This window comes from Lepisosteus platostomus, chromosome 3, assembly GCF_059453375.1.
Source record: "Lepisosteus platostomus isolate fLepPlt1 chromosome 3, fLepPlt1.hap1, whole genome shotgun sequence".
In the NCBI taxonomy this organism is placed as follows: Eukaryota; Metazoa; Chordata; class Actinopteri; order Semionotiformes; family Lepisosteidae; genus Lepisosteus; species Lepisosteus platostomus.
Window position 1 is genome coordinate 29144276 of NC_142613.1, and position 13599 is coordinate 29157874.

General features: G+C 47.4%; 2 protein-coding genes across 4 annotated transcripts in view; one reads left to right on the forward strand and one right to left on the reverse strand.

The window, feature by feature from the left end:
• The window catches only part of usta (uronyl 2-sulfotransferase a), a 313485-nt gene that overhangs the window by 79944 nt on the left and 219942 nt on the right, over nucleotides 1-13599 (reverse strand). The window lies entirely within an intron of this gene.
• On the forward strand, nucleotides 3422-9651 carry LOC148674702 (uncharacterized). The gene is made up of 2 exons (XM_088627155.1): nucleotides 3422-3520; nucleotides 8184-9651. The coding sequence occupies exon 2, from the start codon at nucleotides 8185-8187 to the stop codon at nucleotides 9649-9651; it is 1467 nt and encodes a 488-aa protein (XP_088483281.1). The 5' UTR covers nucleotides 3422-3520; nucleotide 8184.

Sequence of the window (13599 nt, forward strand, 5' to 3'; positions counted from 1 at the left end):
GCAGTCAGATTCCTCCGCCCGTCCTACTCCGAGCTGCACCTCGACTGGTTGGCCGGTAGCCAGAGGACGCCGTCACAACACCCATTGGACAACCGCTGCAACAGAGGCTGCAACAGAGCCTGTCAGCTGGTTTGGTGTTCGTGCCGGGAAACTCCAAATCCAAACACAGTGGATAAGTAAACCCCATGTTCTACATTGCGTCTCGAGAATTCAATTGTACCTCAACACAAGTTGTTATCAATTTAATTCATGAGTAATGTATTTACTTCCGAGTTTAGAGTAACAGTGGGTAATAACACTGATTAGCGATTTGGTAACCGAACGATATATATTGACATATATTCTCTGTTGTGTATCTCTTTGTGTTTGCATCTCTTCGAGATTATATACCTTGTATATTGATAACCCTCACCGTAAGGTCTGCCGCTCGTATCCAGGCAGACTAGTATATGTTTGTTGCACAGTTATATTAATAAATGTATCCCGTGTATTGAACCCGTGTGTGTGCGTTGTTAGTTGTTCTGACGATTGATTTTCTAAAAGCCCCGACGAACAACCTCGTGATTACTGCTACAATTAATAATTGTCTCAGTAAACCAATCAAAACCTCTACACCACCATTATAAATGGATGGATATCTTAGTTATCTTTCTAGTTCACAGGTTTGCATGCATAATTTAATTTTGAAAGCCACTGAGACATCAGGTACTACTGTTGTATTTATGAAAAAGAAACAAAACAAAAAACATACTAACAACTGTGCCATCCTACTCCTTAGTTAATACATTTTATTATTAATAAACAGTTAACATTGTTAGCAATTAATAATTGTCTCAGTAAACCCATCAAAACCTCTACATTTAATGGCGTCCCTGGGTGGGCGGAGTTAAGAATGAAATGAGAATCAATCGCACAGAATAACTGATATTGCTGTGAGTTCAAGTTCAGCACAGCACCGCGGCTTCTATACGCGAATACCGGGTGTGCTGATAACTGCGCAAAGAAATCCCCCTGTTTTCTAGCGTTTAGTGTAACGTGTGCTGATTGGAAATCCATCTGCTCGGGTGTTTAAATTTCATACTGTATTTTAGTAAAAGGAAAAAAAAGTAATACTCTTAAAGTTTCTCTGACGTAATGACAATGGCTGCCAAAATGTCTGAAGTGGAGTCGCTTATAAGTACTATTTCTAGCGACGACAATCCTGGTTACTGGAGCGGTATCGAAAAGTTGAACTTTGATGATATTGAGAAGCTGCAAGTAGATTTAGTAGCTAAGGTAGCGAACCAGCTTAACACAGGAGGGTCCGTGAACGCAGTTCAGGTCCTATCGAGTTTCGCCTTAAATCTAGCTAAACAGCTGGAACTGTCTTTGTCCGAGCTGACAAAGTTTCAAAAGCTTCAGGGAAAGCTAGAAAGATATAAGGCGGAGCGAGTTGAGTTGCTGGATATAATCAGAGAAAAGAGAGTGAAAAATGAGGAAAGTGAAGACAGACTCAGGGAAGTTTTAGGTAAATTAGATGACCTGTCTGCTAGAGAAACTGCGGCTGAGGTAGCTAGGAGAGACCTGGAAGCGAGCTTGAAAGAGAAAGAAAAAGAAATTGAGAGTTTAAATGAGCTCAGCCAGGAAAGGCAAAAGGAGTTAGATGCTGCCGTACTGGAAGCAAAACAGGCTAGATCCCACTTGCACGCCAGCCCACCTAGCAGCCCGGAGCGCTCACCCAGCGCGCCGGGAGGAGGTTTCTCCCGGCCAGGGTCTGTGGTCGGATCGGCATGGGGGAGATCGCCGAGTCCTGCGCGAGACGCAAGGGCGATGCAATTCAGGCAGAGACCCCCTTCTCCTGATCACGGCCGTCCCCCCGCCCGCGGAGAAACCGTAAAAATTAATCTCCACTCCCTGAGGCAGTTAGCCAAAGATGTAGAAAGGTTTGACCCGTCAGTGTCAGGGAATAATGTGGAAACCTACATCGATGAGCTGAGACATACTTTGCAGTTTATGCCCGGAGCGTCCGAACAGGAAAAGGCTTTGTTAGTAAGGAAAACTACTAGCTGAGCGGTACACGAGTGGATGTCCAGACAAGGACCGGAGGTCTGTAATAGCTTTGAGGAGCTGTGTCAGGCAATGATCGGAGAATTTTCGGCTTTTATCGATCCCATAGCTGCCGTGGCCTCTGCGCACCATATTAAGCACGAAAAAGCTGAAGCCCCTCGCGACTATTATGAGAGGCTTAGGCGCACTTATTTTGCAGGGCGGAATGAAGAGGGTTGCGAAGAGAACGTGAATTTCAAAGGTTTATTCATTGCTAATCTGCATCCCTCAGTCAGGAAAATGATTGTGATGCACACAGATGCAAAAGCGATGAAAATGGCTGACATTAGAAGGTTGGCTCAAAAAGCCTGGGGAGCTGAAGTCTCTGCTTCCTCAGAGCGAAAACCTGCTAAAACGGCCGTGTTCGCCACTAAAGCCAGCAGGGTTGACGACTCGCCTCAGCTCGAGGGAGCTGAGGTTCCTGAGCCCTATAAGCCCCGGCGCAAAATAGGCAGGCAGGACCGCACTAAGCGTCAGAGCTGCCGTGAGCGCTACGGGGAAGGCAAGGGCTCAGGCAGAGCCTATTATAAGGCTGGACGAAGGGAGTCGACTGCAGCCCGCCTGGCCCGGCTTGAACAAGCCCTGCTTGAGAGACCAGGACAGGGTAAACCTTCAGCACCGAATGCCGGAAGCGTGAATGAGCTTAGGGGGACCATGCCCCTTCTCACTGGAGGAGGCGGGGATCCACCCCAAACCCCTCCCTCAGTCTATCTGATTGGGTGGGAGGGTTCCTGCCTGAAAGAAGGCTGTGACTCTGAGTTGGGCGCTGACCCCGCCCCTGAAGTCAAAGGAAAGGCAGGCTTCCAACAATTCTTAGGGAATCTCAGCCAGAAAGGCAAAGCAAGGCGTATTTATATCAAGGTTTCTCTTGAAAGCGTCTTAGATAGAGAAGCACTGATTGACACTGGGGCTGAAATTAGTTTGATGTCAGCCGATCTACTCAGCGAGCTCGAACGAGTAGCGAAAGGAAAAGGCATCAGACTTAAGGTAGAACCGTGTAAGATAGATATTTCCAGCTATACCCAGGATCATGCCAGGATCACACACCGAGTGTGGGTGGCACTTAGGTTCGGGCCAATGAATGTGGTGCATCCTGTTTACATCTCTAGGTTTAAAACAGAGCCACTACTCATTGGCCAAGACCTGCTTGACAGGCTGGAGCCTCTGGTGGACTGCCAGCGTGGAAAATTGTGGGCTCAGGTCAAAAACCCTAAGCCTGTTGTACAGCAAAAAGGGGGGTTCAGTGGTTATGCTGTGACCACACAGTGCCCACTGAACACTATAGCTGAGTTGGAGGTTCCACCTGGTTCCTCTGGACGAGAAATAAATGTCTCTTCTTGCTTTCCAAAACTACAGGGAAGTCCTGCCCAGGCCAGCACTCCCACGGTCTCCCAACTACAGGAGCAGTGCTCCGAGCAGCTGCTTGACCCGCCAGGTAAAGCACACCCCTTTTTCATCCCTGAAGAAGAGTGGATCTCCCTGTCCGGTAATGAATGGGAGTCCTTTCTGTGCGCCCTGGTACCTCAGGGGGACCAGGACTACCACCCCATGGTGGTGGGAGGGGTCCAGGTTGCAGAAGTGCAGGTTGATGATGTAATTCTCAGCCTCAGCTCTGAGAAGTCCATAATCAGTGAAGGTCTGTTCAAGGACCTGTCGCGAAGCCGTCAGGTGACCCTGGTGACGCAGTCACAGGTTCTGTGGTGGGCACCCCCACCTCATAGGTCCATTTGGAGCAAAGGAAGTTGTGTAGCTTCCATCTCCATCGGAAAAAGGAAGTTTGCTCACTACTTCCAGGTAGCACCTCAGCTGACCCATTCGGTCTGTATTGGTGCAGACCTCTTGGTTCGACTGGGCGCCCAGCTGGACACAGTAAACAGTGTGCTGTGGACACGGGTGAACCCAGATGCCCACTCTCTAAGTGGCGACCCCGAGAACATTCGGTCAGGTCAGACGATTCCTCAGGCCTGCCAGGTTGTAAATGAATCGGACCTGATCGTTCCTGCATCAACAGCAGGGTTTCCGGTACGCCTTGTCCTGAAGAAGGGACAGAGAATGGATGCTGAGATGGTTTTCTTCCAACCATCAGCTCAGTTTATCAGACTGAACCTAGCAGTCTGTGAAACCCCCAGACTGGAACGGAATGGCCGAGCCACCTGCCTGTTGGTGCAGAACATAGCAAAACAAGATGTCAAAATCCCTGCTCGCACTGACATGGGACTGGTAATTGACAATGGTTTCTATGATTTCGAACTGGCCATCCCAGTACTGGGGCAGCTCCCTGGTCCCTTGGCCAGGGAGGGGGGAAACGAGCAGGTGTACTACACCTACCCCCGGCGGATGATCGCAATTATGCCAATAGAGGGATTCTGCAACCAGGAGGTGTGCAGAGTGGACCTTAGCGATAAGGATGAGATGGTTGTGTACACAGTACACGCAGGTGTTCCGACGGACCACTCAGCTAAGAGTGCGACCCGGGATACCGCCATGCCGTCAAAAGCGGGGTTCCTAGAGCAGGTACAGGAACAGGTTGGTAAGGCAGATGCCCTGGAAACGGAAAGCCAGCGTCAGCAGCTGCGTCAGATCTTCCAGGATTTCCAGGAAGTGTTTGCACGGGATGCCTATGACTGCGGGGTGACGGATTTGCACACAGTGCGCATTCCCACAGCCCCTGGCGCCCGCCCAACCTATGTCAGGCAGTATCGCATTCCCCTCACGGCATACGAGTCCATAAAGCAGACGTTGGATGCTCTACTAGAGCGTCAGATCATAAGGGAGTGTAACTCCACTTATAACTCCCCACTGTGGCCGGTGCTGAAACCCAATGGTAAGTGGCGTCTGACCATTGACTACCGGCAGCTGAATAAACAGGTTCCTTTGTCACGATGGCCAATGATCTACCTAGATCAGGAGTTAGCCAAGGTGACAACAGCAAAATATTTCACCACAGTGGATGTGGCCAATGGGTTCTGGACCCTTAAGGTAGAACCGACAGACCAGTACAAACTGGCCTTTTCCTTCGGAAACAGGCAGTTCACCTGGAATCGATGCCCCTTTGGGTATTCCAACTCCCCAGCGGAGTTCAACATATTTCTGCACAAAGCCATGAGTGATGCAGCCGCCAGGGGCAACCTGGTCTATGTGGACGATATTCTGATGCGGAGTCAGACCTGGGAAGAACACATGGCCGAGATCAGGCATGTGTTGACCCAGCTCTCCCGTGCAGGGGCCAAACTGTCTCTGGCTAAGGGACAGTGGTGTAGGACCCAAGTGGAGTACGTGGGACTGTTGGTTGGAGCCCAAGGCATACAGCCACAGTCCAGCAGAGTCCAAGCTATCCAGAATATGAAGTCGCCCACTAACCTGTCTGAACTGCGCAGCTTTCTGGGAGTATGTAATTATTCCCGGCAGTTCATTGAGGATTACGCTGAAATAGCAAGGCCCCTCCACAAGCTGTTGCAGAAAGACGTGCCCTTTGAGTGGGGACCTTCCCCAGAACAGGCTGTGATGGAGCTGAAGCGCAAACTCGGTAGTGCACCATGCTTGGCCTACCCTGACAAAAATAAGGTCTTCTACCTTGAAGCAGGGTTCTCAGAGCACTGCCTTGGGGCTGCTCTGAGTCAGGAATATGACCAAGAGCGAAGGGTGGTGGCGTATGCCAGTCGAGCCCTGACCCCAGTGGAGCAAAAGTTCTTGGACTGCGAGAAGGCCCTGTTGTCTACGGTCTGGTCGGTAGAACACTTCCGTAGTTATGTTGGGGGACAAAAGATCATCATCGAAACCTGCCACCAACCTGTGACATTCCTGCATAGCCAGAGACTGAAAGCAGGCAGGGTGTCAAATAGCAGGATTGTGGCATGGATGATGGCCCTACAAGGCTATGAGATAGAGGTACGTTATGCACAGAGCAAGAAAATGTACCTGGGACAGGGCCTGGCTTTGGGCCAAGTGTGTCACGGCTGTGACACTGACATGGAAGCTCCAGAAATGATTCCCGCTGCTGAGCTACCGAACAATCATCGGTACTACGATGAGAACGTGGGCCAGGGCTTACCCATGGCCTATGTTGACGGTTGCTCTTTTCGCCACGAACAGCAGGTGCTAGCAGGGGTAGGTGTAGTCTGGCAAGACAATACTCCCTGTGGGCCGACCCGCTATAAGCTAGGACCAAAGACTAGTCAGTATGCGGAAGTAGCTGGGGTGCTGATCACCCTCCAGCAGGCCCTGACAAATGGCCTTAAACAATTTGTCATCTGTAGTGACTCGAACTACGCCCGACATAGCTTCGTGTCCCATCTTCCGTATTGGAAGGGTAACGGCATGAAAAATGCCCGGGGCAAGGAAGTAAAGAACAAAGAGTTGTTCCTGGCCAGTGACAAGCTCACGACCGAGGCTGGAATGATGGTTTACTGGAAGAAGGTGAATGGACACTCCCAGGTGAAGGGACCCGACAAAGACGGGAATGATGAGGCCGACCGGCTGGCCAAATCTGGCGCCTTAGAGGGTGATCCCTGGCAGTTCCAGCAGGAATGGCTACCCCCAGAAACCGTGGCTGAGGTCAAGGCGGTCACCCGAAGCAGGGCTAGACAGGATGTTGGAGCTGACCCTCAATCTGTAGTGCTTGGGTCACAGGGTTTTAACACAGATCTTGCGGAAATGCAGAAACAGGACCCAGCAATTGGGCAAATGTATCAGCATATCGCTGACCCAGTGCGTCAACCTCTTTCAGAGCAGGTGCTGAGCCAGTCTCCGGAGCTGAAGGAGCTGGCAGAGGTGAAAGACAACCTAAAAATTATAAAGGGGTTGTTGGTTTGTGTACCAGTTGCACAAGGTGTCCCAAAGTGGGTAGTTCCCCGCTGTCATCGGGGGGTCATGATCCAACACGCTCATGACGAACCCTGTGGGGGTCACCGGGGAATCAAGGCCACGTACGACACTATCCAGCAGGTGGCATTCTGGCCTCACATGGGCCAAGACATCGCCGCGTATGTAAAGGGGTGTCTGACGTGTAGCCAGTTCCAACCATCACGGCCCTTGCACCGTGCACCACTCCAGAAAAAGGGCATGACATTCCCCTGGTCCAATCTACAAATGGATTGGGTGGGGCCGCTGGTGAGGTCATCCAGAGGGAACAAATATTTCCTCACTGTTACATGTGCATTCACAAAATGGATTGAGTGCCTCCCAGCACCCAACGACACGGCAGAGACAACTGCAGTGCTGTTGGTGAACCATGTGTTCAGCCGTTGGGGACTCCCCCTGACCGTGGACTCGGATCGGGGAACCCATTTCACAGCTACAGTAATGGCAACCCTGTGGAATATGCTTGGGGTCAAGGCCCAGTTGCATATCTCCTACCACCCTCAATCCTCGGGCCAGGCAGAAAGGGCAAACCGAACGGTGGTTAGTATGCTCAAAAAGTTTGTCTCCACCAACAGTAGGGACTGGGACATTAAGCTGCCCCTGGTTCTGATGGCCATCCGAGCCACGCCCCATTGCTCTACGGGGGTCCCACCTTTTGAGATGATGACAGGTCGGAAGATGACTCTTCCCCTACACTGTCTCTATGGGGTGGAGGACCTGAGCACAACGGGGGCTGCTACGGTCCATCAGTATGTGTCAGACCTGCGAGCACATCTGCAGGCAACCTTTGCTTTTGCCCAGAACAATCTGGGAAGGAGTGCAGAGGGTAGGAAAGCATACTATGACCGAAAGGCAGTTAACCAGGAACTCCAAGTAGGAGACAAGGTCCTGTACTTCCAATTTGCCAAACCCACAGGGGTGGCCCGGAAGTTCTTACCCAGTTGGACAGGACCCCACGAGATTGTTGATAAGGTATCACCGGTAGCTTATCGAATTCGGATTGAAAAGGGAAGGCAATCTCTGGTCTACAAGTGGGTGCATCGCAACCACCTCCGGTTGTATCGCCCATCTCAAATGGCGCCGGAGGACACAGAATAGGGTTAAAAGTCTAAACCCGATCAAAGAGGGGGGTGCCCCTTTGTAGTTGCAGGTAGTTAGGTACGGTAGTGTAGGTCCTGCTAGGAAAATATATTCAAAAATATAGTGGAACTGTACCATGTGCCTCATCTGTGTTCCAGAATGGGAATCCTAAAACTGCCACGGCTGGTCCTGACAGTACTGTGGATCGCCTCGACACAGCCCCTTGAAGTTGTGGAACCCAGTCCTCCTACCGGCATAGTCCTGCAGGACGCTCCCGGATTGTTGTTAACAAATTGCAGAACATATACTCAGCGAGTGTATGTACGGCTGGACCCACATGATGTGTTTCGGAAGCACATCAACATGAACAGTAGGGTGTCCTATCATGGTAGGCAGTGGGCTGGGGATACTGTATGGCATGCCCAGCTAGACACTATACACATGCTCCGCCAGCTGAGGAAGGCAACAGTCACCCAGGAGGAGATGACGGGCCTCAGCCGCCCCAAAAGGTTCTTGGGGGGTCTGATTGCTGCGGCCTCCGCCGTGGGTTCGCTATTTTCAGCGGGTCTGTTTGCTGCTAACACTGTCACCCTGACCACCCTGAGAAGGCAGGTGTCTGGGTTACGTAAGGAAATGCCAGAAATTTATGACAAGCTGTATCAACAGCAGCAGCGGCTGGAAAGCCTAGGGAAAACCTTACAGGGCACAATTTTAGCAGTAAACCTTCATGCAGCACTGTTAAATAACACCCTCCACACCGTGGGCAGGATTGTCGACGTGTTACAGTGGGACTATGCTTATGTGCAACAGGTCAGAATGCTGATGCAGGATCTGCTTAGGGAGCTTAGTGCCACAGTAACTAGCCTAGCCATGGGACAGATTCCAACCTACTTGGTTCCACTGTCCTTAGTAGAAGAAGTACTGAAGTCAACCACTTCCGAGATGGTGCAGCCATTGCAAGTACATCTTGCATACAGTCTAGGCAGTGCCATTCCCATACATGTCAACCCCGAAGCCAAGGAAATAGGTTTCCTGTTGAACCTTCCCATCGTGAGTAGCAAGGATATCTATAGACTCAAGTCTATATTGAACGTTGGCTTCTGGAGGGGGGACATGCATGTGAAGTTGACCACCCCACCGCTCGTAGCTTACCAGGAGGATGATCCGAATTTGTACCTTGTTCCAAACCTGGAACTGTGTATATCAACCAAGGATATCCACTGGGTATGCCCAAGTAAGCCATTCCTTAGGGACACAACTCAGAGGTTGTGTGGTATCAGAAAGGGGGCTGCCACTGAAAAGTGTAAAGCCACAGTGACGAGCAAACGTGAGGTTAACGAACCCCAGGTTGAGCAGGTGGGAAAGAAATGGCTGGTCAGCACACCACAGTTAACGGTTACAATAACCTATGACAGACATGATACAGCTACCGAAGTGCAGCTACCCAACCAAACAGTTTTTCTACAAGTTCCTGAAGGAGCTATAGTGCATCTCAACGATTTAGCACTGTATCACCTGGAGTCAGAACTGTATGAAACGGAACTCGAGATTGTGGACGCTTTCAGAGGACACAGCGTTGACTTGGATGAGAGAATCCAAGAGACAGTAAGTCTTGGTAAGTCTTGAGGGTGTACAGGTAGTCGAATTTGTTCTCAACGACACAAACTTAAAAACTACACTGGTAGGTCCCAAGCACAGTCGTTGTGGATCCTCTGGGGCGCTAGGAACAGTAAACGTGGTCATCTTGACACTGCTGCTGGGTAGCTGGATCATGGCTGGGGTAATGTGTTGGATGCTGTTCTCTTGTATCAAAGCCTTGCGGGGTAGCTTGAATGAGACAAAGGGAGCAATGGTTTATCACCGAAATCAGGTAACCACGCCCAAACGTCTGCCTGCTGCAGAGCTATCCGATACTGATAGTGAACTGCCGGAAGTTTAAGGTCAAGGGCTAATGATGACGCCCGATGCCTCATTTCTATGTACCTTATAACTGAGAGCAGGTATACGCAATGTTCTTTCCAACACTATTTCCTGTACAAATTCTCGAGAGGTAATGTGAATATTGGGTGGTAGAATCCACCGGGGTACAACAGACATCACTTAACTCTGTTTTGTTTTGAAGGCAACAACGCCTCAGGACCTCGTGACCTTCAAAAAGGGGGGATATGTAGCGGCAATGCTTGTTAATAAGACAGAATTAAGCGTTGGTATGCTCCTAAAAGAGGCCCCATCTCACCCTCCATCTCTGTGGTGCAGCCACAGAGAAAGAATTCATGCAAGCTGATTTAAGATGTTTTCTTGTGATAAGAAACCAGCTCCCAAAGGGGGATGCACTTAGCTAAGCCTGGCTATCATGATCAATGGTCAGCCATTGGCGCCTATCTGTCTAGGGAGTGCGAGTTGGACATCTGGATTGCATTCCTAAGTGTCAGGACTAAGTGACTCATATCTCACCTTGACCAACCAATCAGGGACTGGCAGGGCGTGGTAATACCACGTGGGTCTACAATGCCCGCCAAACTCTCAACCAATCAGCACACATCTGGGTCTTGATCAAAAAGGGAGCGCAAGCTCAGTTCTGGGCTCTCCTTGGCCATTTTCGCCTGTCAGCTGGTTTGGTGTTCGTGCCGGGAAACTCCAAATCCAAACACAGTGGATAAGTAAACCCCATGTTCTACATTGCGTCTCGAGAATTCAATTGTACCTCAACACAAGTTGTTATCAATTTAATTCATGAGTAATGTATTTACTTCCGAGTTTAGAGTAACAGTGGGTAATAACACTGATTAGCGATTTGGTAACCGAACGATATATATTGACATATATTCTCTGTTGTGTATCTCTTTGTGTTTGCATCTCTTCGAGATTATATACCTTGTATATTGATAACCCTCACCGTAAGGTCTGCCGCTTGTATCCAGGCAGACTAGTATATGTTTGTTGCACAGTTATATTAATAAATGTATCCCGTGTATTGAACCCGTGTGTGTGCGTTGTTAGTTGTTCTGACGATTGATTTTCTAAAAGCCCCGACGAACAACCTCGTGATTACTGCTACAATTAATAATTGTCTCAGTAAACCCATCAAAACCTCTACACCACCATTATAAATGGATGGATATCTTAGTTATCTTTCTAGTTCACAGGTTTGCATGCATAATTTAATTTTGAAAGCCACTGAGACATCAGGTACTACTGTTGTATTTATGAAAAAGAAACAAAACAAAAAACATACTAACAACTGTGCCATCCTACTCCTTAGTTAATACATTTTATTATTAATAAACAGTTAACATTGTTAGCAAAATATTTTGAATTATATTTAACCCTATTTTTTCTTTAGTTTTGTATTTAACTTATTATATGATAGTCAGACTTAATGTATATTTGACAATGAAATGCGGGGGAAAGTGCAACAGCTTATTACAGTGCTAAATTTAATATTATTGATTGCTAATAGTTTATGCTAACACCTAACTTTCTTAATTAGATGTATTTAAAACAGTGAACTAAGTGTAACATACTATTCAGAAATACAATCGAAAATAGTTTTGTGGTGTTTGTATGGATGAAACGTTTCTAAAATGTATAAGGTGACAAAATTAAAGACGATTAAAATCTGTAATCTTTCCACTTGTAATGTCATTAGACAGAACAACACGTTTCTGGTTTGACTAAGGATGGTATCAAAAAGTAGTCTAAGTGGTGAGAAAGCTGTGCTTAATGATAATTAAGGGACTTAAAAGTAAAAAGAGATGCTTCATATTGCTTGATTAATTTTAAAAACTAAGTTATAAATGCAGACGCGATTGCTGCCATAAGCACTCCAGGCAGCAGAATGTTCGTTCTGTACTGCTGAGCTCCGCGCCTCCTCCCTCTCTGTAAAATCCTGGGTTCGGTAAAATGTTTCAGGCATTGATGTGAAGGACAACAGAGCTTTCACTGGCCGATTATCATTATTATCATTATAATCATTATTATTAATAATGATATTAATTTAAGGGTCTAAATATCTAAAGATATGTATCTGTATAGCAGGTAGTATCACTGTATTCCACCTTCTTTGTAAACACGAAAAAACAGATTCACAACGCAAAGCTGTATCGCTGTGTAAAAAAACCCGGTTTGTAATGAGCTGCTGAGCTAAGAATAGGAATGTTCCTGCTGGCAGAGGGGGTGGAAAGTGCCTGCGGTCATTTAATTAGTATTGCAATTCGCACTGATTCCCTTGCAAAGATATGGACTTAAGAATATTAGTGCCTGGTCAAAAAATGGCATTAAGCACTTAAAATTAATATGGTTAATAATAGTAAACTGTAACATGCTGTAACAAGATCGGCTAAACTGCGAAGAAAATGCTTTCAGAGAAAATGTTTCAGGTGTGAAGAACATAGATCTCCAATGCAATTTCAACCAAACCTGTTCCCACACACCCTGCCCCCACTACCATTAGAATATACACAAAGCACTGAAATCTTTCGAGCTAATGATCAGGTGACCCGAGAGAGAGCGAGAGAAACACCAAGGGATGCGGAACCAGGGAACTATTTACATGGAAAACGGGCGATCTCCCCAGACTGTCCGCCCGTTTCACTGTTACCTGGATACCTCTTTATTTAGAACTCACTAACACTGATTTTTAGTTTAGAAGGATTCAAGTAGGGTTTTACAGATGCAGCCATTCAAAATGGGTGAGGTATTTAGCGGCATACCCCGGTGGGCGTTTCGCAGTATCACGCGGTATCACGCAGTTAACGTGGTGTCACGTGGTTAACTATCCGGCGTCGCCTTGTAAAACCGCCAGGGGGAGCTTAACCTCTCATGTACAGCATTTGAGCCTTTAATTTTGAACTGTGTATTACAGCATGTTAATCATCAGTCATTAAAATGTTGGTATATTTTATGAAAGCAAGATTGCTCAGTTGGACAAAAGTACACAACCTACCTTTATCAGAAATATTTATGCATCAAAGCCTTTACTGAAGATATTACTAATAGTATTAATAATGGATGACTTTGGACAAGCTGTATACTCAAAGTATAATTTCTTTAGCACATTTGTACAAGCACTTGGAATCTGTCCAAGCCATACTTTCTCAGGCATTTTGTTTTACTTCAACGGGCATAAAAACTTCCTTGCTTTTAACAGGGCGTTTCATAATTTCTAACTACGAAAATGATTTAAAATGCGACACCTATCATTCAACTAGAGCTTAAAATATCACAAGGATCCTCAAGAGCACAGCAAAGAGTGTATTAAAAGACACTTGTATTTATCAACGCTTTCTTTTCCGTATACCAGATTTTATGGAACCACTTCAGAGGTGTGTCAGCCAGTCAGATTCCAGGAATCGGCACTTTAAAGGAAAAATACACACCGGTATTCCATTTCTCCCTAACGATTTTAAGCATCGAAGTATTTAACTAGCATGTGAAATAGCATGTGAAAAAGTGGTAGTTTTAGGCTTTTCTGCCAATATAATATGGAATCGCGTATCTAAAGAATTTAATAACGGTATTCGTGTGCTGCGACAGGGCTGTGTAGGGCTGTTTCGCCTGCCTATTCACGCGAGC

Bases quoted from the DNA above. Each gene is read 5' to 3' on its own strand.
- LOC148674702 (XM_088627155.1), top strand. From the start codon at position 8,185: ATGGGAATCCTAAAACTGCCACGGCTGGTCCTGACAGTACTGTGGATC.